Source organism: Saccopteryx bilineata, chromosome 5 (genome assembly GCF_036850765.1).
Source record: "Saccopteryx bilineata isolate mSacBil1 chromosome 5, mSacBil1_pri_phased_curated, whole genome shotgun sequence".
In the NCBI taxonomy this organism is placed as follows: domain Eukaryota; kingdom Metazoa; phylum Chordata; class Mammalia; order Chiroptera; family Emballonuridae; genus Saccopteryx; species Saccopteryx bilineata.
Genome location: NC_089494.1, coordinates 3,023,827 through 3,047,001, shown reverse-complemented (window position 1 = coordinate 3,047,001; position 23,175 = coordinate 3,023,827). Strand labels below are relative to the sequence as shown.

Below are 23,175 nucleotides of genomic sequence, written 5' to 3'. Positions count from 1 at the left end.
GCAGCAGGTGTAAGGTGAGCGTCCCTCCACCACAGCCACCCCCTCCCGGTGTCTCCCCAGCTCCTGTTTCCTCTCTGGCTTGTGTCATTCCTCTGAGTCCGGAGCAGCAGAGGGGGGTGACAAGTCAGGCAGGGGCAGGCGCGCCCGGCCTGGGGACTCAGTGTGTGCCCGGGTATAGGTGAGGCCACACGTGGCACCAATCCTCTCCTGCACGACTCCCACGGGCTTGGTGAGGTGGGTACTCTGAGGCGTGTCCAGCTCCCGGTCCCCTCCAGAAACCAGCCGGCGTCAACAGAGGGTCAGAATCAGGTGTCACCGTCCACATGGAGCTGGCAGTGGGTGACCCTGAGGACCCGCCGGGACCGGGCCTGGGGGTGGGGGCATCTTCCTGGCGGGTCCTCCCGGAGGGGCTGCTTCTAGCGGGCGCAGCACTTGGCCGGCCCTGTGGGCCCCTGGTTCAGGGCCAGCCGGGCACCTCCCCGCGGCCCCTGGCTCTCCTTCCTCTCCGCCCTCTGCAGCAGTTCCCGGGCTGTGGGCACAGAAGGAGGGGCGGTTGGGGTGCAGGGTCTGCTGCACATGGGCACCCCCAGGGCTCCGCCCCTCCCTGACCTTTTCCAGGAGACATGAGACTAGGTCCCAACCCTCCTGCTCACCTTCCCATCCCTAGTGACCTCCTGCTGGGTCCCAGGGTGCCCGAAACGAAGACCGGAGGAGGCAGAGCAGCGATGCCCCCACCCCGCTCTCCTGGGCCCGTCACTCACCCAGGGCGTTGAAGACCTCGGTCACCTGATGGTTGAGTCTGGCCGAGGTTTCCATGAACAGCAAGCTCTGACTCTCGGCAAACTCCTTCCCCTCCTGAGGAAAACGGCCACGGAACCCCCACATTACTCGTGGGAAGGGTTTCCTGAGAATGCTTTGTGGACGCCTCTTTCTCCTTCAAGTACGCAATAGTTGCACATGGCTCTAGTCCTTACATTGCAGGCCCCCGGCCCCTCCCCTGCCAGTTTGTCCTCAAGGACCTGCAGGAGGGGGTCCACAGTGACCTCACCCCCCACCCTCCACCCCGGAGAATGAGCAGAGGTCTTGGCTTCTAAATTCATTCTCCAATTGAAGGAGCCCTTGGGGGGGGGGGGGGCTGGTTCTGGGCCGGGGTGCAGGAAGGACAGATTGAGCCGGGGCGCAGGAAGGACAGATTGAGCCAGGAAACAGCTCGGCGGGCCAGGGAGTAACGGGCGGGCTGGAGGGAGCTCGCTCAGCGGCCAGACCTGGGGGCAGACCCCTCAGCCCCCAGGAACATCCGAGCAGGATCCAGGGGCACCTCATAGTATTGTAAGGACTTTTGTTTCCGGATTTGGTCGCTGCCCTGGGATTATGTAACATGTTAACATTGGGGGAAGGGCAGAACGGGACTTTCTGTACTATTTTTGCAACATTTTTTTTTGTAATTGTAAATTTATTTTTAAATGAAACGCCAACGTAATTCATTTTTTAAATGTGCTGGCTCAGGGCAGCTCGCCTCTGCCCCAGCCCAGGGCCCTGCTGGCTCCCGGCCCGATGCCAGTGCGTCTGCAGCAATATGCCCGCCCCCCACCCCGATGCCCGGCAGTGCTAAGTGGGGGCAAAAGATGAAGAAGACAGGGTGGTGACCTGGGGCCGAGGCCCTGGGGGGACCACAGCCCAGGCCCCAGAGTGGCTGCTCCCGTGCAGCCTAGTCACCAGGTCTCCCTGTCACAGGCGGCTGGGAGGGGCCAAGCGCAGGGGTGCTGGGAAGACAGAGACAGAGCTGTCGCTGCCCCGGGCCCCTCCCACCCCCAGAGCTGAGCTGCCGCCTCCAGGGCTCTCCCTGCCCAGGCCCCGGGGACCCAGTTCCTCCTGACCTTGCCTCCCAGGGCGCTTTCTAAATCCATTCCGGTCCCCAGGGACGCAGAACCCACCAGGGACTCACTGCTACCCAGAATAAGGGCCTCGAGCCTCAACGCCCCTGGGAGTGACTGTCTCTAGGTCTGACCTTTCTGGAAAAGACTGGAAGTTTCTGCCCCAAAAAGAAACCAAAGCCAAAGTGTATGTGTAAGTGTTGGTGAACATGCGTGTGCGTGCGGTGCTGGGTGTGGCAGGTGCATGTGCGGGTGGGCGGGGCTGTGCACGCACACATGTTATATGTGTGTGCCTGAGCGGGCGGGCGTGTTTCGAGGCCACTCTCTTCTCCTGGTGATGCGATGACCTGCGCCCGGTCCTACCTCGAACGTCACCTCCCGCTCCTCGCTGAGGTCCGTCTTGTTGCCAACCAGCACCACCACGACCTCCCCAGGAGGGAACTCCTTCTCCAGCTCCTTCAGCCACTGCTGTGCCCCGAGGAAGGAGGCCTGGGAAAGGGGCAGAAATGGACGTCAGACCAGACGGATGGGCGGCTCCCACCAGCTATCCCGGGAGAGAAAAGCCAGATGTTGGTAGCCACGTTGTCTAAAATGTCATATGATCCCATTGCCCATATGACAGCCCGCCCACCCCTGAGGGCTGCTTTGTCCCTTGAGGGGGGCATCTGCCCTTTTTCTGACCTCGGGGGGTCTGGGCCACCAGCAGTGCCCAGGAGGTGGGACAGCACCCGGCAGATCAGGAAGCAGGGCCCCTGGCCTGGGCCCCACGTAGCCCCCTTCCTGCTACAGCAAAGCTGACCAAGTCCGCCTGCTTCTGAGAACCCCCTTCCCTTGCTGCTCACCCGCCCCACCCCGCCCTGCTCCCACCGCACCGCAGCAGGGCTAACCCCTGCTGTTGCCTCCACCTCTCTGCAGCCTTCCTGCAGGAAGCCCCCACCACACACACACACACACACACACACACACACACACACACACACCCAGGGCTGGTTCGGTGGCCTTCCCAGACCACCCTTCCCTTCCACTCCAGGTGTCTGCTCACTCGTGTTCGCTCCTGCCTGGTGGTCCTCTGTGTGTGGGCTGTGCGGCCAGCGGCTGCGTCCGCCCTGTTTCTGTGACACCCCCTCCCCAACTCAGGGGGCACTCACGGAGTCCTAACGGGGGTGGTTCAGGGTATTCTGGGAAGGCTACAAACCCAACCAGGCAGGAGAAGGAGTTGGTTGTCAGGGAGGGCTTCCTGAAGGAGGTGACACACTTCCGCTGCAGTGTTCTCTACTGGTGGTCGGGATGTCACCACAAAGTGCCGGGACAGGCCAGTCAGACGGTGCCCTCAGCAGACAGAGGCTGGGAAGGGGGCTCGGGGGTGGAGACCCGCCCTGAGGTGAGCCTCACCTTGCTGGTGACGTCGTACACCAGCAGGGCAGCGTGGGCACCCCTGAAGTAGAGGTGGCAAACGCTGTGGTACTTCTCCTGGCCGGCCGTGTCCCAGATCTCCAACTTCAGAGACGCGGTGCCCAGTTCCAGCTCCTTCGTGAAGAACGCACCTGAGACGCGGGGCCCAGAGGAAGCTCTATGTAGCGGACCAGTCTTCACCCACCGCTCAGGCCGGGCCAGCACGAGCCCCGGGCCCCGCAAGCCCGTCAGAGACACGCGCTCCCTGTCGCCCACGACCGATCGGGAAGGCTGAGCAGACACCTGTTCTGGAAGGTGGCAGTTCCCACCAAAAGCCAAGTGTCCACAAGTCATTTGCTGCAGACCCTTTATTGATTATGCAGAGGCTTTGGGTGGGAAGGTCAAGTCTCTGGGTCCTAATTCTAACATCTGAGCTTTCTCTGCCAAAACAGTGTGATTTTCAAACCGTGGTTTGGTAGCACCAGGATGCACCACCCCCATAGTGGGTAGGGTGTGTCACACACAGAACAAGACAGAGGACGAGGAAGGGACAGGAGAGGGCCACGGGTAGGGCTCCAGTTAAAGCTGATGCTGATTTATATTGTGGCCCCAGTTACAGCACAAATCAGGCATTCTTCCCCCTCTGGTCCCACCGCAAACCTCAACGCAGGTGGCCCGGCCACAGGGGACACTTCCAGCCCTGCTGCCTAGCTGAGAGGTCAGCTCATTCTCTCTCTCTCTCTCTCTCTCTCTCTCTCTCGGGGCTTCCGAAAGCCACAATGCCTTCCACTAGGTGAGTGGAATAGACCCTGCCTGGTCAATGAACAACATGGAGTTAACTGGAGAAGCCCCAACGGGATAGCTCGGTCAGTTAGAGGGTCATCCTGAGATGCAAAGGTTGCAGGTTCAATGCCCGGTCAGGGCACATAGAGAAATAGATGGATGTTTCTGTCTCTCTCTCTTTCCCTCTTTTTTCCTCCTCTAAAATTAATAAATATTTTTTAAAGAATTAACTGTGGTATTTTATTGCCCCAAATTAAAAAGTGCCTCTAATATATGTTAACAAAATCCTTTTTTTTTAAAAACTAATTCAAGCCTACTTGTAGCAGTCATTACAAGCAGAAGGGAATGCAAAATGGATGACTTCCCGGGGGCACGGTGGGTCAGCAAGTCCTTAGTTTGGAGGGGCAGGGGGCCGGGGGCAAAGTGGGCCACGTTTGTTAGCGGTTTTCCTTCCCACACCAGGCCCCGTCCAGCTGGGGTTCATTCTGGGCTCCACTCGCAAATACGCAGGCGACCACTAGATGTCACCGTCCCTCCAAAGGAAGTCACTAAGAAAGCGCAGAGCGGAGATGGGCAGCAGCTCCCCTGCAGGGATGGGCTGCCTTCCTGGTGACTGGGGGTGCCCAGGAGCTCCGAGGTATTTGTGGTCTTCCCCCCAACACGTGGTCGAGTCCCCGGGGCTGTGCGCACTCGGGGTTCCCAGTCTGACTCAGCTTCGGGTCTGTCTGCCACAATTCCAGCTCCTCCACCTGCTTCCGAACGAGGTACTCTGCCCAGCCCGTGAACTGTTCAGGGGAGCTGTGCCCCGTGCTGGTCATCCCCCGCCACGGAGCCACCCCCAACAGTCACCCACGCATCCAGACCCTCTGGAGGGGGTCCAGGGACCCCAACCTTCCAGAAGGCTGGAGCATCTCGGAGCTGCCCGGCCCTGAAGGTCCCACCCTGCTCCCAGGAGTGTGGGGTGGGGGTCTGAGGAAAAGGGGGCCATGACATGGTAATTCATGACTTAAGACATCCCTAAGTCCGTCTTCACGGGGAGGCCGCCACAGGGGCGCCCCCACCCCAAGGCACAGGGGGCAGCGTGGAGATGTAGCCATCAGTTCCTTCAGCTCCCATTTACCCCGCGCCCCTGCTGCCCGGGTGCTTGGCCCCCACCCCCTCCGAGACCTCCCAGCAGCCTCTCAGGGAGGAGGGGGCACCCTCGTCGCTCTGCGGCTCTGCTCCTCCACTCACCCCCAGCCCGTGAACAGATGCAGGTTTTCTTAGTAAAGCCCACACCGTGCCTGAGAGGGAAGCCCGGGGCGTGCCGTCGAGGGGCTTTGCGTTGCACGGACTTTCACAGGCACTGAGGGGAGGGAGCGACTGTGGTCCACTTCCTCATCTGCAAAGGGGGAATGTCCACGTCTCTAATGGCACGGTAACTAAAGTAATATAGACTACATAAAATATAGTGCTAATCAACATATTGTGATAATAGTTTTATATGCATTCACTAATAATGTAATAATCACAGTGTCCACCTGCGAAGGTTGCAGCACCACACAGGTGCACAGGGGGACACGTGGAGCAGACCCCGAGATGTACGGAAGTGGAGACCGTGAAGGTTGCAGCATCACACAGGTACACAGGGGGACACGTGGAGCAGACCCCGAGATGTACGGAAGTGGAGACCGTCGCCCCCACCCGGGACTCAGCTGCTACAGCAAAGGAAGGCTCGCCCACCTCCACGTCCCCAGTGCCCAGCACAACTCCGGGCACAGAGCCCATGCTCAGTAAATCCGTGCGGGCCCCGTGGGGGGTGTCTGGCTGAATTAAGAAGGGGGGCTGGAGTGCTGAGAGCCACCGGGCTGACCTAGTCTGGCTGTCCTCTGCCTCCTCCGTCCACACCCTCCCCGCTACGATGCCGGAGACACCGGAGTGGGAGCCAGGGCGCAGAGCCCCAGCCCAGGGCAGAGGCAGAGCCCCGGCTGTGGGGCGGGGTCTTCCCCTGGGAGGGAAGAGGTGGGCTCCAGGGCTGGGGGAGGACCTGTTTCAGGGGAACGGGGGTGGGGGTGAGGGGGACACACGGCTGTTTGACTCGCTACAGAACCCTCCACACCTCCCGGGGGCCTGGGACGGGCCTCGCCCAACAGATGCCGGACCAGCCAGTGAACGTGGAGCTCAGACCAGCAGGGGCTCCTCCGTTCACCTTTGAAAAGGAAGCCGGGATGCACAGCGAGGTGCCTTCCCCCACGCCGCTGCCGCCCCCCAGGAAGACTGGCACAGAGCACGCGGCGTGTTCCTATGCTGGGGGGGAAGGCGGCATTTGCATTTTCACCCCCTCACTGGACGTGAAGGAAGCCGAACGCCCAACAGACTACATGGACTTTTACCTCCGGAAGCCCAGCCCTGGGGGCCTCTTTAACAAACAGGCACAGTGAGAGGGTCCCCCCGCTGCCCCCCACGCCCCATCCGGGCCAGGCTGGCAAACCGGGTCCAGGCAGGAAGGAGACTGCTCACGGGAACCTGCCCAGGGAGGGCAGGGCGACGATGAGGGTGAGGCCAGCGTGGCCAGGTGGCTGAGTGTCAGAGCCTGTGGGGACTTCTGAGCTCCCGCCCGCGGTACCATCTCACCCCCCCCCCAACCAACCACTGTGGGCCAGAGGTGCTGACCCTGACGTCCACCCCTGCAGGCTCCGCTGAGCTCCAGATGCTGCACATGGCTGCCCGACGGGGACCTCATGCCCTTCCTGCCCGGCCGGTGACGCTCGAGGCTGCAGGCCAGCGTCCGCCCCCCCCCGTCTCCCCCCACCTCGATCGCTGCCCTGGTTCCTCCCCTGGGAGACTAACCGAGGCTGCAGGCCAGCGTCCGCCCCGCGTGTCCCCCCACCTCGATTGCTGCCCTGGTTCCTCCCCTGGGAGACTAACCGAGGCTGCAGGCCAGCGTCCGCCCCCCGTGTCCCCACACCTCGATCGCTGCCCTGATTGAGACTGACCCCGGCCGTCCACTCCCGTCACTCACATCCCACGGTCGGCAGGATGTTCTTGAAGTCATTCCTCACGTAGCGGAGAGCCAGGCTGGACTTGCCCACAGAGCCACTGCCCAGGAGGACCAGCTTGAACACGTAGGGCTGCCCACCTCCGGGCCGGGGGGCCCTGTCTGCCTGCGCCATGCCCTGCGGAGACACACAGCGCCCAAAGGAGGTCCACCGTCAGCCGCCGATGAACCTTAGCGCGTGCACCCGGGAGCACTGCTTCCCAGGGCAGACAGCCTGGGACAGACCGACAAACGGATGGGGCTCCACGTCGGAGGCCCAGCTCCACTCTGCACGCCGCCGCCTCCCCTGCAAAGCGAGGCCCCAGAGCTCTGCGGTGGGCAACGTCGTGCGCAGCCGTGCGGGGGCAGCGTCTCGGTGGTGTCCAGCAGGGACAAGGGGACAACCAACGGCCGCGCCCTCTGAGCAGCGAGCGACCACGGGGGACCTGTCTTAACATGGGCTGATGGTCCTCACCCCACTAATCCTTCCTTCTTCCAAAAAGTATCTGAAACGCATGGGAGGTAACGTGTTCCCTCTGTGTGGACGTGGATTAAAGTGAGCATTTCACCAAAAAAGGAAAAAATCTACCTAAAAAGGTTGGTGTTCCCAGGATGTCAAAGCAGGTCAGCCTTCCCAGGGTACCCACAGCCTCAGACCCCACCCTGAGGTGCCCTGGAGGAAAACCCTCTGTGAGCAGAGTAATCGGCACACCTTCAGGATGCATGTGTCCATTCTGGAAAATGTTGGGCTCAGAGCACAGCGGAGAGAAAGGAGGCCGTCCGATGGGCCTCATGCGTCCCCCACCACAAAGGTCAGTTGAAAGCAAGTCCCAGACACAGTTATTTCGTCGGCGAATCCCAGTGCATGCCTATTCACTCTTTCTCCCTTACACTGCGCTCGTTGGAGGAGTCACAGCGGCCTGCGGCGGCCTGATCTGGGTTTGCTGACTGCATCCTGGTCGTCACTGACCGTGTTCCCGCGAACCCTGTCTCTGCTATCGCGTGGTGGGTCAGAACAGACGTCCGATCCGACATGGGCTATTCTTTTTAGCACGAATGCTTCATGAGTGTGGTGGGAATTTCTTGGGAGGCAAACCATGTCCAAGGGTGAAGGAACAAGGGAGGAAATCACACGGTACAGTGGAAACGAGGGGAAAAGCAAATGACCCATGAAAACATCGGTGTTTTGACATTTTTTGCCTGAGCAGAGGACAGATTTCTTCGAGCCGCAGACAGAAGAGGAGTGACTTGGGAGGGAGGCAGGGTCTCAGCTGAGAATGAGCTGGGGTTCAGGCTCTGGGAGCAACGTGGCCAAGACCCACCCAAGCCCGCAAGGTCCTGTCAGTTTATCAGCGTGTCGGGGTGTCATGAGTGCCCTGGGTCCCTGCCTTCCACAGAGCCACCGCCACCCAGCGAGGGGGCCCGTCTGCTCTGCAAGAACCCACCCACCCGTGCAAGAACCCGAAGCCTTTCATTCGTCCCTCAGATTTCTGACCCACTGGTAGAAAATTAAACTCCGAAGGCAAAGTGAAATGAACAGCACAAAGAAGCAGGAAAGCACCTGAGCAGCACGTGGGGCCCCCAGGGGTGACGTTTACAGCCCTGGTGACTCAGCAAGCCCAGAGCACCGAAGCCTCACACAATAACAAGGTGTCCTCTCAAAGTCCAGTGTCGCCAGAGATTGTCTACAACCCACTGCAAACAAGCGGGGGGGTTGCCTCCAGGGAGGGGGCCTGTGGGATCCAGATCCCGGTCCAGCCCAGCAGCTATCCTTGTCCCCGATCACGTGTCCAGTCCCCCAAAATAGCAGCTAACAACATAGACGTCATGGGGCTGACAGTGCCCGGTTCCTCTTCCCCAGGGACATTGTCTCAGTTTTAAACTCCACCTTCATCCTTAGAACCTTTTCTTTTTTTTAATGACTCACCTCTCTCCCTGGGCTGGAACCTCTAATGAGATTTCATGTCTACGATTATTTTGTTAACATTGTATCTCTCTCACAGGGCTGTGGCCACGAACGAGCACAAGGACTGTATTCACTGAGCATACAGTAGGTGCCCAATAACTAGGTCATAAACGTGCACGGGACTGACTTGGCAAGAAGCCCCCACAGGACAGACACATCGTTTCTGGGGCGTGGTCGGCACAGCCAGGCGCACGCACCCCGGCTAGCTCGGCAAGCGGTGAGCCGGTGTCGCAAAGACACCAAACGGGGTGGCGGGACACGCAGAAAGTCCCTCACTTTACGGACACCTTGGGCGGGTGCTCGGGCGAGGGGTGGGCACCGTCACCACCGGGGCTGCGCAGAGCCTCCTATGGAAGCTGCGCTGGAGGCCTCAGGGCCCCCCCCCGTGTGACCACTTCGTTCCTGAGAGGCCGGCAGCGCTTCAGGATTGGCAGGACAGGGGGCCAGACAGCCACCTTCACACCCACACTGGACATGCCGGGCCTGGCGGGATGTCAGCCACTTGAGATTCCCACACCCAGAGGTAGATTTAACGGCGGGCTCATCGGGCGCACGCCCTGGGCCCCGACCTCTGAAGGGCCCCGCAAAACCCCAACTTGACACTTTTTTCTTTTTCTTTTTCTTTTTTTTTCTTTTTTTCATTTTTCTGAAGCTGGAAACGGGGAGAGACAGTCAGACAGACTCCCGCATGCGCCCAACCGGGATCCACCCGGCACGCCCACCAGGGGCGACGCTCTGCCCACCAGGGGGCGATGCTCTGCCCATCCTGGGCGTCGCCATATTGCGACCAGAGCCACTCTAGCGCCTGAGGCAGAGGCCACAGAGCCATCCCCAGCGCCCGGGCCATCTCTGCTCCAATGGAGCCTTGGCTGCGGGAGGGGAAGAGAGAGACAGAGAGGAAAGCGCGGCGGAGGGGTGGAGAAGCAAATGGGCGCTTCTCCTGTGTGCCCTGGCCGGGAATCGAACCCGGGTCCTCCGCACGCTAGGCCGACGCTCTACCGCTGAGCCAACCGGCCAGGGCACTTTTTTCTAATGTAAGGGGCCCAATATTTTATTCTGCGCCCAGGTCCTCAGCCGACCTTAATCCACCTCTGCACACACCCACACTGTGTGCCCCCTGCCCAGGAGCCACGGGCCTGGACCCATCGGCCAGAGGACCGCCGCCTCTGTAGCATGTCCGGAGTTATAAACTGCTTCTCCACTCCACCCCCCACCCCCATCCCCCCCATCCCCCCACCCCACCCCGTCCCTGAGCTCAGAGAAACAGGAAGTAGTGTGATGGTCACCAGAGGCTGGGAGAAAGGGGGAGATAGGGTCAAACAGTAGAAACTTCCAGTTATAAGAGGAATAAATTCTGGGGGAGGGGGTCTAATGGACAGCATGGAGTTTATGGCTAACAATACCATATTATATGCCTGGAGGTTGCTAACAGAGTGGATACTAAATACTCTCACCACACAGACAAAAAAAGAAAGAAAGAAAGAAAGAAAGAAAGAAAGAAAGAAAGAAGGAAGGAAGGAAGGAAGGAAGGAAGGAAGGAAGGAAGGAAGGAAGGAAGGAAAGAAAGAGAGAGAGAGAGAAAGAGAGAAAGAGAAAGAAAGAAAGGAAAAATAGCAATTAAGTAACGGGTTTGAAGTGTTAGTTAATGCAATACATAAATGTATCGGATCAACATGTTACACACCCTAACCTGACACAATCTTACAATTACATCCACCTGAAATGAAGCCAAGAGAAGGGAAAACTCTTCAGAATGGAATTTCCCAGCTTTCGGTGCCAAACCGGCTCACACCTTGCTTCTCGCTGGAAGGGCTTAGAAACAGAGACGGTCCCTCGACTTGTGCTGTGACTTCATTAGAAAGTTCTGACACCCCCACAGCGATGTGTCCTCACATGCTGAAGACTCTCCTTCAAGTTTTCCTCGCTATCTTTGAGTGAGAGAGAAACATCAACTTGCTGTTCCACTTAGTTGTGTATTCATTGATTGCTTCTCTTTTTTTTTTTAATTTTTATTTTATTTTATTTATTCATTAAGGAGAGAGAGAGACAGAGAGAGAGAGAAAGGAGGGGGGGAGGAGCTGGAAGCATCAACTCCCATATGTGCCTTGACCAGGCAAGCCCAGGGTTTTGAACCGGCGACCTCAGCATTTCCAGGTCGACGCTTTATCCACTGCGCCACCACAGGTCAGGCTTCCTCGCTATCTTTGAATCTCGATTAATAAAACTCTTCTTGAGTCCAGAAACTCTTGAGCCTCAAACGTGTTTGAATTAACCAAAATGGGTAAAATATGAATGCGTGTACCACTCCTAAAATACCACACGCCAGTGCCTTACTTCGTTGCCAATGATGCATCTCTTTGTTTGAAAGCATTATTTACTCTACTACAAACATATCACTGTCGATGTGAAAAATTAAATCACTCATAATCCTATACCCTTAATACAACCAGGAAAAGCATTTTGCCTACTTTCTACTAGGTTTGTTTTTTTTTAATGAATCTTAAACACAAACAAACCAAAGCCCAGAGTTTTAACACACGCTTTGGTCTCCTACCTTTAGAAAAACATGTGTCGAAGGCAGTTTCCACACTGCTCCACCCGCACCTTCTACACGTTTAGTGACTCCGGAACATTCCCACAGCTGTTGCAAGCTGCCGAGCCATTTTCTTACTACTGGATCTTTATTAGGTTTTAATTCTTTTTTTTTTTTCTGTAATGAATCAGGCTCAGTAAGCATTTTTTATGTGTAATTTGTGTGTGTGTGATTACAGGTTGTAAGCTTTCAATTATCAGAAGTTGAAGCCCTCTGTTCAGAAAGAAAATGGAAAACGTGAAGCCTGACCCCACCTCCAGCTTTTAATCAAGGTGGGCTCTCTGAAGTCTTTCTAGACACAGAGACGCTCTCAGGGACCCGGTGCTCGTGAGTAGGGTTCACAGAGACGCCCGCTCTAGCACCTAGATGTGGACCAGCCCATCTCCCGGTGCTCGTGAGTAGGGTTCACAGAGACGCCCGCTCTAGCACCTAGATGTGGACCAGCCCATCTCCCATCCACAAAGGAAAAAGAAAGGACTGCAAACCCTAACTCCCTTTTAGGGGCTGCGGGGCCTCCCGGGGAAGGATCTAGCTTGCTGACTCTATTGTCCCTCGTGTGTGGAGCCCTCCCCAGTCGGTGAAGCATGCTGAGATTGTTATGGGGCTGTTCACTCCGACGTTACTTTATTAACAGAACACCTGAGCCCTTCCTCACTAAAAGCACTTTACCTGCAAGGCCTGTCGTTGGAATTTAAATATGAACCTCCTTCCAGGACCCTGACCTCCCAAGCCACCTGAGTCCAAACTCGGCACGGCGGCCCTCAGTAGAACTCCTCCCCCCTCCTCACGGTGCCCTTTTGGTGGGTACAAGATCAGACACACCGACACACACTAAGAGACACACAGTCACTCACACACAGAGATATACACAAACATGCAGACACAAACACACACTAACGCAAACAGGTGCACACATAGGCAGACACGGATATGCACACACACACACACACACAGACACTCTGCCAAGTGCACAGAAGTTTAAACAATGACTCACGTGTTCTCAGGCCTGGTCACTTCCAGGGAGCTGGACAGCTCGTCATCACCAGGTCCTGCAGGGCCCCTGCCTGTTCCCCTCTGTCCTGGGAAAAGGTCAGCTGACTTCCTCACCAGGCCGCTGGGCGGAGGCCAAGGCAGCTGGGCCTCTGCAGAGACTGGGTGGGAGCAGCCAGTCCCCGGCCCCCAGCCCCTGAGTCAGACCACTTCCTTCTGCCAGGATTCCCAGGGCAAGGTCCTCCAATCATGTGGTCTCCTGGGGTAGGAGCCAGGTGGAGGCTGGACCTTAGAGCCGCCCACAGGAGCACCTGGGCACTCAGCCGGAAGTGAGTTCGCTGTCACCCAGCGCTGCTGTGTTCCTGAGCCTCGGAAGGGCTCCTTCCAGCACCTCCCCCTGCTCCGTCCTCGGGGCTGCGGGCAGCTTTGCCTGCCTGACGCTGGCAACCCAGGAGAGAAGGTGTTTCAGGCATGTGGACGCAGTCCTGCCAGACAGCTGGGAGCCAGGCCCTGCAGGCCTGCACCTGGGAACCAAGGCCAGCCAACGGGGCTGGTTCAGAGTCAGAGGACAGGTCCTGGTTGGGTGTCACCCAGGAGCAGGGCACTGTGGGTCTCTAGTGCCATCCACCATCTTTGTCACCCTCCAACCTGTGTTCCTCTGAAGAGCCACCATAGGCAGGATCTCAGGAGCCACGGCAGAATCTTGCCAGCCCCAGGACCTGACCAAAGCACACAGGGAGGGAACGCTGGCCCGGTGACACACAGTGAGCCCGCACAGGCAGCCTCGGCGACGGCCGACCCAAACAACCGCATGAGACATGAGACCTCCCCACCTCCAGGGGCCCAGGAGCACCGTGGGGCTGAATTCAGATACTCGGGGGTCCTGGGGCTCATCACTGCTGTGGTCTCAGGGACACCCTGCCCAGCCTGTAACCTGGTGGGGCTTTTCCCTGCAATCTGCAAGTCACTGCCCCTCTGTCTCCTCACTCCCAGGCGAGGGCATTGGACCAAAGGCCGCGTGCCTCCCTTCACCGCTGGCCACAGTGACCTGGCCTCAGCACACGCGGAAGGAGAAACCTGAGACCTCACGTTTAAATCAGAAGATTCCTTTCCTGTGGCTGTGTGTGTGTGCACATCTGTGTGCATGTCTGTGTGCGTGCGTGTGCGTGCGTGTGCGTGCGTGCATGTGTGTGTGCATGTGTGTGTGCACGCGTGCATGTGTGCGTGCGTGCGTGCGTGTGCGTGTGCGCACACGTGCATGTGTGTGCGCGTGTGCGCGCGTGTGTATGTGTGTGTGCGTGTGTGCATGCGTGTGTGTGCGTCTGTGTGCATGTGTGTGTGCGTGTGTGCGTGCGTGTGTATGTGTGTGTGCGTGCGTGTGTGCGTGCGTGTGTGTGCGCGTGCGCGTGTGTGTGTGAGAGCAGTGGGGTGTGGTCAGGCTCCGGCACAGACAAACCACCGGGCAGGGAGGATAGAGACACAGCACAGGCGCCCTGGCCATAAGCCCACCCGGACGTGGGAATGTCCACACCAGAAACTCACTGTGGGAGTCAGGCAAAAACGATACATAAGCAATCTCCTTGCATGACCACGGCAGCAGCATTTGTGCAGGGCTATACCAACTTCAAACTTGCTCTCTGGGCATTTTACCAAGGCTCCCGTGTCAGCGTCAACAGGGAGCGTTCCCCCCGGGCCTCTCAGCCGGGCCGCGTGAGCAGGCGGCCCACTCATGCTTCCTCCACTTTCAAAAGAGATGAAAAGGAGCCCTGGCGGGTGGCTCAGTGGGTAGAGCACCGTCCTGGAGCCCCGAGGTCACAGATTTGATGCTTTTCTCCCTTGCCCTCCTTCTCTCTCTCTCTCTCTCTCTCTCTCTCCCCCTCTCTCTCTCTCTCTCCCTCCCAAAGAATGGGGGAAAAAATTTTAAATGCAAAATTACAAATTTTGGAGCTGGGAGGGCCCTGGAGAGCGTCTGGTCTGCACACCCACACAGTGTCTGGAGAAGCTCAGCAGAACGCCCCACCAGTGGACTCCTTGCCCCTTGCCAAGAGAGTCCGGTGTGGCTCAGATTGGCAACACATTTCCTTCCCAGTGGACGTGCCCAGCTCCCAGCGACTGCACTCGGTGGATCTGGGGGCGGGGGGGGGGGGGGCTCCTCTCCCCCTGGGGCTCCCCTCCCCCGCGGGACTCTTCCCCCTGGGGCTCCCCTCCCCCGCGGGACTTCCCAGCAGAGAGCAGAGTGTGGCGAAGGCAGGAACGCCCAGTGTGCTCCTTATCTGAGATGCAGATCTGTCAGAATGCTCTCCTCTCCCCAGGCCTTGGAGATAAGCAGGAATGGTTGCCTGCCTTGCACGAAACCTTCACCCTCACTTATCTCGATGGAAAATTCCAGCAGGGGTTTCCGAACACCGAGTTCTATTCCTCCGCTCAATCCTCAGTGTGGGGCGTGGCTGCTGGCCAGGCTGGGCAGAGCAGGGCAGGGCGAAGTCCTGCCTCGGGGCGCCCAGGGCCAACAGTAACAGGAGGGGTGCCCACCCCAGGTCCCACAAGGCCCTAAAGAAGGCACGGGACAGCCTGACCAGGAGGTGGCGTAGCAGGCAGAGCATTGGCCTGGGACACTGAAGACCCAGGAGGACCTCACGGTTAAACCCCGAGGTCGCCAGCTTGAGTGCAGGCTCATCTGGTTTGAGCAAGGCTCACCAGCTTGAGTCCAAGGTCGCTGGCTAGAGCAAGGGTCACTCGCTCTGCTGTAGCCACCCGGTCAAGGCACGTGTGATAAAGTAATCAATGAACAACTAAGGTGGGGCGATGAAGGACTGATGCTTCTCATCTCTCTCCGTTCCTGTCTGTCCTTATCTGTCCCTCTCTCAATCTCTCTCAGAAAAAGAAAGAAAGAAAGAAAGAAAGAAAGAAAGAAAGAAAGAAAGAAAGCAAGCAGGCATGGGGTAGAAGAGACCTGTTTACCTGGCCAGGTGGAAGAGGAAGGGTCAAGGGAGGCTCTCCCGGGAGGAAATGCTGACACAGGAATGAATGCAGAAGAAACTTGCCTAAAGGTCGGGAGGGGGAAGGGCTTTCTGAGCAGTGTGAGTGCAGGGTGCGGCCCTGGAGCAGGACACTGTCCCCAAGGGCGTCTGGGGTCGGTGGCCAGAGGGGTGAGGGCAGAGAGGCCTCGTCCAATTCTCCGAAGGTAAGAAACAACCAACAAGAAAGTAAAGCAGCTAACCTTTCATTGAGCACCTACTATGTGCCAGGCACTGTGCAAGTCATTGACTTGGAGCACCTCTTCCTCACAGCCACACCCTGTGGGCCACACAGGAGGGCCCCCAGCTGGCCATTGACCAGCCACGCCCCTCCTTGTGGGTGAGGTATGCGTGGACTCTGCCCTCCTCCATTTCTGCATTGTAGCCTGAGACCACAGAATTCCCCCCACACACAGAGCCTGAGCCCACCCCCAGGGCCTGCACGGCCTCCGCACAGGGTCCACCTTCCCAGAGAAAATGCACCATGGGTGTGCAGACCCAGGCCCGCCGGGCCGAGAGCCAGCTGGCAGACAGTGGGCGACATGCTTGGAGAAACAGGAAGACGTGATAAATGAAGCATTTAATATGTTTCCAGACCAGAGCTCGGACACCACGAAGCTGACCCTTCCGCTAACTCAATTTAATGCAACATGAGTTAGCATGCCACTAACATGCCTGATAACACACGGAACAATCTACCCGTACAACACCGGCTGTCTGTCGTAGCCGGGCCAGGCCAGGCCTCATTTCTTGTCTCCGTGCGGTAATACGTTTCTAGCTTTACAAGTACAGCACTTAGGGATCAATGTTTCGAGCAGAGCCTATGATGGGGTGGGGGTGAGGGGCAAACTTTACCATTGTTGTTTTTTTTTTTTTTTAAAGATGCTCATCTTTTTTTTTTTTAATTTTATTTATTCATTTTAGAGAGGAGAGAGAGAAGGAGAGAGAGAGAGAGAGACGGGGGGAGGAGCAGGAAGCATCAACTCCCATATGTGCCTTGACCAGGCAAACCCAGGGTTTCGAACCGGCGACCTCAGCATTTCCAGGTCGACGCTTTATCCACTGCGCCACCACAGGTCAGGCCCAAACTTTACCATTGTGAGCACGTCCCAGCCCTCCCCACCACGTGCCTTCCGAAGGAACCCCGTCTCCCTAGCCCCTCCCCACCATGTGCCTTCCGAAGGAACCCCGTCTCCCTAGCCCCTCCCACCACGTGCCTTCCGAAGGAACCCCGTCTCCCTAGCCCCTCCCCACCACGTGCCCTCCGAAGGAACCCCGTCTCCCTAGCCCCTCCCCACCACGTGCCCTCCGAAGGAACCCCGTCTCCCTAGCCCCTCCCCACCACGTGCCTTCCGAAGGAACCCCGTCTCCCTAGCCCCTCCCCACCACGTGCCTTCCGAAGGAACCCCGTCTCCCTAGCCCCTCCCCACCACGTGCCTTCCGAAGGAACCCCGTCTTCCTAGCCCCTCCCCACCACGTGCCTTCCGAAGGAACCCCGTCTCCCTAGCCCCTCCCACCACGTGCCTTCCGAAGGAACCCCGTCTCCCTAGCCCCTCCCCACCACGTGCCCTCTGAAGGAACCCCGTCTCCCTAGCCCCTCCCCACCACGTGCCCTCTGAAGGAACCCCGTCTCCCTAGCCCCTCCCCACCACGTGCCTTCCGAAGGAACCCCGTCTCCCTAGCCCCTCCCCACCACGTGCCTTCGGAAGGAACCCCGTCTTCCTAGCCCCTCCCCACCACGTGCCTTCCGAAGGAACCCCGTCTTCCTAGCCCCTCCCCACCACGTGCCTTCCGAAGGAACCCCGTCTCCCTAGCCCCTCCCCACCACGTGCCCTCTGAAGGAACCCCGTCTCCCTAGCCCCTCCCCACCACGTGCCCTCTGAAGGAACCCCGTCTCCCTAGCCCCTCCCCACCACGTGCCCTCTGAAGGAACCCCGTCTCCCTAGCCCCTCCCACCACGTGCCTTCCGAAGGAACCCCGTCTCCCTAGCCCCTCCCCACCACGTGCCTTCCGAAGGAACCCCGTCTCCCTAGCCCCTCCCCACCACGTGCCCTCTGAAGGAACCCCGTCTCCCTAGCCCCTCCCACCACGTGCCTTCCGAAGGAACCCCGTCTCCCTAGCCCCTCCCCACCACGTGCCTTCCGAAGGAACCCCGTCTTCCTAGCCCCTCCCCACCACGTGCCTTCCGAAGGAACCCCGTCTTCCTAGCCCCTCCCCACCACGTGCCTTCCGAAGGAACCCCGTCTCCCTAGCCCCTCCCCACCACGTGCCCTCTGAAGGAACCCCGTCTCCCTAGCCCCTCCCCACCACGTGCCCTCTGAAGGAACCCCGTCTCCCTAGCCCCTCCCCACCACGTGCCCTCTGAAGGAACCCCGTCTCCCTAGCCCCTCCCACCACGTGCCTTCCGAAGGAACCCCGTCTCCCTAGCCCCTCCCCACCACGTGCCCTCTGAAGGAACCCCGTCTCCCTAGCCCCTCCCCACCACGTGCCCTCTGAAGGAACCCCGTCTCCCTAGCCCCTCCCCACCACGTGCCCTCTGAAGGAACCCCGTCTCCCTAGCCCCTCCCACCACGTGCCTTCCGAAGGAACCCCGTCTCCCTAGCCCCTCCCCACCACGTGCCTTCCGAAGGAACCCCGTCTCCCTAGCCCCTCCCCACCACGTGCCCTCTGAAGGAACCCCGTCTCCCTAGCCCCTCCCACCACGTGCCTTCCGAAGGAACCCCGTCTCCCTAGCCCCTCCCCACCACGTGCCTTCCGAAGGAACCCCGTCTCCCTAGCCCCTCCCCACCACGTGCCCTCTGAAGGAACCCCGTCTCCCTAGCCCCTCCCCACCACGTGCCTTCCGAAGGAACCCCGTCTCCCTAGCCCCTCCCCACCACGTGCCCTCTGAAGGAACCCCGTCTCCCTAGCCCCTCCCCACCACGTGCCCTCTGAAGGAACCCCGTCTCCCTAGCCCCTCCCCACCAAGTGCCCTCTGAAGGAACCCCGTCTCCCTAGCCCCTCCCCACCACGTGCCCTCCGAAGGAACCCCGTCTCCCTAGCCCCTCCCCACCACGTGCCCTCCGAAGGAACCCCGTCTCCCTAGCCCCTCCCACCACGTGCCTTCAGAAGGAACCCCGTCTCCCTAGCCCCTCCCCACCACGTGCCCTCTGAAGGAACCCCGTCTCCCTAGCCCCTCCCCACCACGTGCCCTCTGAAGGAACCCCGTCTCCCTAGCCCCTCCCCACCACGTGCCCTCTGAAGGAACCCCGTCTCCCTAGCCCCTCCCCACCACGTGCCCTCTGAAGGAACCCCGTCTCCCTAGCCCCTCCCCACCACGTGCCCTCTGAAGGAACCCCGTCTTCCTAGCCCCTCCCCACCACGTGCCCTCTGAAGGAACCCCGTCTCCCTAGGCCCTCCCCACCACGTGCCTTCCGAAGGAACCCCGGCTCCCTAGCCCCTCCCCACCATCCCGTCCCAGGAGAGTCTCTGCAGCCCAGCCTGGTTCTGGGCCTCCTGGGGCTGAGCTGACTTGGGGGAGTGGGTGGTGAGGCAGGGATGGAGAGGAGGAGGGGGCGGGGGACCCCCAGGGCAAAGAAGGCCAGCGCCTGTTTCTCCACACGGTGCTGCTCAGTGGGTCTGGGGCCTTATGCTTCATGTGCCTCCTTTGTGAAGGGTGCAGAGGACCATCTTCATCCTGTCTGATGTCTCGGTCCGGGCGTCTGGGCCATGTGGACTTATGGTGGTTGCGGCTCCGGCTCCGCTGGAGTCCGCCCTGTCCGGTGGACCTTCTGTCTGCTCCCTCTGGGCTCTGTCCCTCTCCCCCTCTCCTTCTCCTCGGGACTCCATGGAGTCTGTCTGGTAATCCACTCTGTCTCCTTTACTGGCTTCTTAAGTCTGTCGTGTCACAGTTTTCAGTTTGTTTGTTTTTAATTTCCATTTGGTTCTTATTTGGAATTTCTAGCCCCTGGCGAGTTAGGATGTCATCCCAACACCCTAACTGAGGTTACAGGTTCGATTCCCGGTCAAAGCACATACAAGAATCAACCAATGAATGCATGAATAAGTACAAGTCATTCTCTCTCTCTCTCTCTCTCTCTCTCCATCTCTCTCTTCCTCTGTCTCTAAATATCAATAAATATTTAAAAATAATTAAACTTCTGAAATTTGCCACTTCCGTGCCCATCGATATGCCTTTCCCTAGAGAACCATCACCATATTTATCACAGTATGTTAAACTACTCAGCTACCGATTCCAACATCTGGCCAGTGTGTGGGTCTGATTCTGTAGATTGGGTGTTCTGTGGTTTCCTTGACCACAGGTCACATTGTCCTGCGTCTTCATCTACCCGGGACGGTCACTGGGTATTGGATATTGGGAATGATGTATTTTGACAAAGATTTGCAGTACACTCAGTTTGGCAAGAGAGGGGGCCCACGGCCAGAAACCACTAGTGAGCGTGTAGACTGGACCGTTTCTGGAGGGCACACTGGAGATATTCGTCCATGGGCTCAAGGACATCGTGGCCTCTGCCTCAGCTGTGACCCCCACACGCAGGACCGCCTAGAACCCAGGGGATGGAGTCGAGGAAGTGACTCAGGGCTTTGGTTCATCAGCCGCTTTTAGCCACTCAGTGCTGACAGTGAAATTACTCACCCGCGTGCCAGCCGGCTGGCACAGAGAAATCAAAGCTGAGTGTGATGGGGGGTCTGGGGGGAATCCAGCCCCATTGAGGTGAACATCTGAGACCTGACATATTTGTATCCAAGGATCATCCAGGTGCTTACTGTCTACGGCAGAGATCAAAGAAACCTTCACAGAGTTCAATGGTAATATAAAATTAAATTATTCGCATCGGCAATACCTAAGTGCTACAATCAGAGGATGTGGGTAAGGCCCTACGGGTATAGAGGACAATCAGAATCATGACACGCACATCACACCCACTCCCCTCCCCTTGTGGGAGAAAGGCCCACTGGGAAGCCAGGCACCTGCAGGCACACACCCTGTCAGCTGCCTGAGGGGGGGACCATCCTTCCTCCCTACCGCGGCCTGAGGGGACGACTGCCTCCCTGTCCCCAGCAGGATGCAGAGACACTTCTCCATCCCCGGAGGCAGAACGGGGAGCAGAGGCTGGGGAGTGTTCTTTCCTCCGGGAATGGCGACTGTGGGAGCCCCAATAACCACAAGAAACTCAGCAACCGCGAGAAGAAGGGTGCCTTCCAGGGGGTCCGGAAAAGGTTTGGTTTCACCTGGCTCTCAGGGAAAGGGGGGATCCCCGCATGCTCTGTTCCCAGAGGACACCCAGTAAATCTTTACAGAGATAGTGCGTGAACAAGTAAATGGAGAGTAAATGAAAGAAGAAAGAGAGAAAGAGAGAAAGAGAGAAAGAGAGAAAGAAAGAAAGAAAGAAAGAAAGAAAGAAAGAAAGAAAGAAAGAAAGAAAACAGACAAGTCGTGCTTCCCACCTGAAGCCCAGCACAGAATTGAATGGCTGAATGGATGGGCACTTTTCCTCTAGGGACTGAAATAATTAAAATATAGACTGCATTTTAATGGGCTCCCTTCACCCCAATCCATACATATACCACCCAGAAAGACAAAAGCAAGTTCTTGCAAAAGACCAGGAAGCAGCAAGTCAACGACGCCCCCTACACGTGTGTGCAGACACAGGCTCACACAGACACAAACACACAGGTCATACCCTGGGATGTGTGGCCGGGCTCGCTGCTCCTCCATTCTCCTCTCTCAGTCGGGCACCAACATGTCTTTGTCCCCTCAGCTGGACTTGTTCTGCAGGGCCACCCCTCCCTCCTAGGACCAGCCCTGGCCCATCCCTCAACCCTGTCCTTGTCTGTCCCTCCCATCCCCACACTCCTCCCCAAGGCCAGAGGCTCTCCTCCATCTCTGGAGGGTTGTCTCATCTCTGCCCGCAACAGGGCAGCCTGGGGGCTTTGGTCAACAGCTACGGTCTGGTGCCGAGCCAAGGATCATAAGTCCCCTTGGCAGAGCAATAGGACAGGAGTCCTTGGAGAGGACACAGAGATGGGCATAAGGGAGAAAATATCATTTTTCCTCTACTCTTCCGAGTTCTGGGCTGAGACCCTCCCCCCCTCTCATGATAAAAGTAATAAGAGAGCAACAAACAGAAGTTTATTGACACATATAACTCATGTTTACACAGGAGATGTGGAGGGGACATGAGTCACTCCCCAGGTGGCTTAAAGTCATCTGCTTAAATTCCCTCTTCAGCCAAAGACAGAAGACAGAAGGAGCTCAGTTGTGGCAGGTGTGCAGGAAAAGCACAGGTGACCAGCGAGCTGAGGACCCGTGTGCCTTCTCCGTGGGTAAGGGTCTCATGCGGGTTCGAGTCGGTTTTGCTTCCTGCTTCGGGGGAGACACTCTTACACATGAAGATATCCTTTATCTGTGTACATTGCGCTTACAAAAGGGCAACTTCTACTGTCTTCTGAGAAGACATTGCGCTTACAAAAGGGCAACCTCTCCTGCGTTGGCTGTTTCTCAGAAATAATCGGCTCAGACTAGTCCTCATGCCAGAGGCATGTTTTGGTGTGGCCCATCCTGCTGCCCTTCACGGTTGAATGAACACTTTCTCCCTGAAGGCAGTGTAGCCAGGACACCAGGACACCCAAGAAGAGCAAGGCGGGCTGCTCAGCCTCCTCTGCTACAGTTTCCCCCCTCAGAATACACTGTATCCATCCATAAAGCCACGTCCCTTCCTGTGACACACTCAGTTGTTAATGTATATAACTCATCACCCCACACCCACGTCGGCTGCCTGGAGACGCACTGAAGACAGGAACAGCGGTCTGCTCATCCTGGGTCTATCCGGCCATGCGCTGCGCCCAGCAGGCGCCCTGGTGGGCATTCCCAGCCTGCCAGGGGCTGCACTGGGGGGCTGTAATTTCCCTTGGTCGTTTCAAGGCTCCTATCCTGCCCTGTGATTCCATTTTCAGTAAGGAACACGTTTCACAGGGAGGAAACCAAGTAATCTTTGTTCTGCTTGAGGCCAAGCTGAGTTTCATAGAACCGCTTGTAGCAAATTTTTATAAACTGTTCCTTGTCTGGGGGTGTGGGCCACAGGAAGCAAATGAGTAAGTAGCAAACTATGTTTCTATTATGTTCCTAAAATAGACCGGAGGCTGGCACCCGGGGCTGTATCTTGGCTCAGATGCGGGAGCACAGTTACAGTTTACCGCTGAGGGCAAAACCAGGCAAAGCTGAGGCCCTTCCACCATGTTTTCAACGATTCGGTTCTATCTTAATGCAGAGAAAATAATTTCTCCACATTTTTTTTTCTCCCGAGAACGTCTTCCCAGCATTATTCAGCATAATGCAAGCGTGGCAAAATGTTTCTTCTATTTAAAAATTGGCAAATTGAGGACACAGAGTGTTCTTAAAAGCTGCTGCCAAAAATATGGGAAGTATCTTCCTATAAGAATGGAAAAGGTCTGAACCGTCTGTGCTCGATTTCCGCTTTGGGGGGGCGGGGGCTGAGTCACTGAGACAGGCGGTGTTTGGCTCACGGGTTCAGAGACTGCTC

At 57.8% G+C, this 23,175-nt stretch overlaps 1 protein-coding gene across 1 annotated transcript; it reads right to left on the bottom strand.

Annotated features, from left to right (window-relative positions):
• Positions 1 to 12,930, bottom strand: RAB17 (RAB17, member RAS oncogene family). The gene is made up of 6 exons (XM_066279689.1): positions 12,619 to 12,930; positions 7,051 to 7,204; positions 3,267 to 3,418; positions 2,238 to 2,363; positions 762 to 855; positions 1 to 529 (listed from the first exon to the last, which is right to left on the bottom strand). Exons 2-6 carry the CDS (start codon positions 7,199 to 7,201, stop codon positions 417 to 419), a joined length of 636 nt encoding a protein of 211 aa, XP_066135786.1. The 5' UTR covers positions 7,202 to 7,204; positions 12,619 to 12,930; the 3' UTR covers positions 1 to 416.
• Positions 12,931 to 23,175: the final 10,245 nt, after the last annotated feature.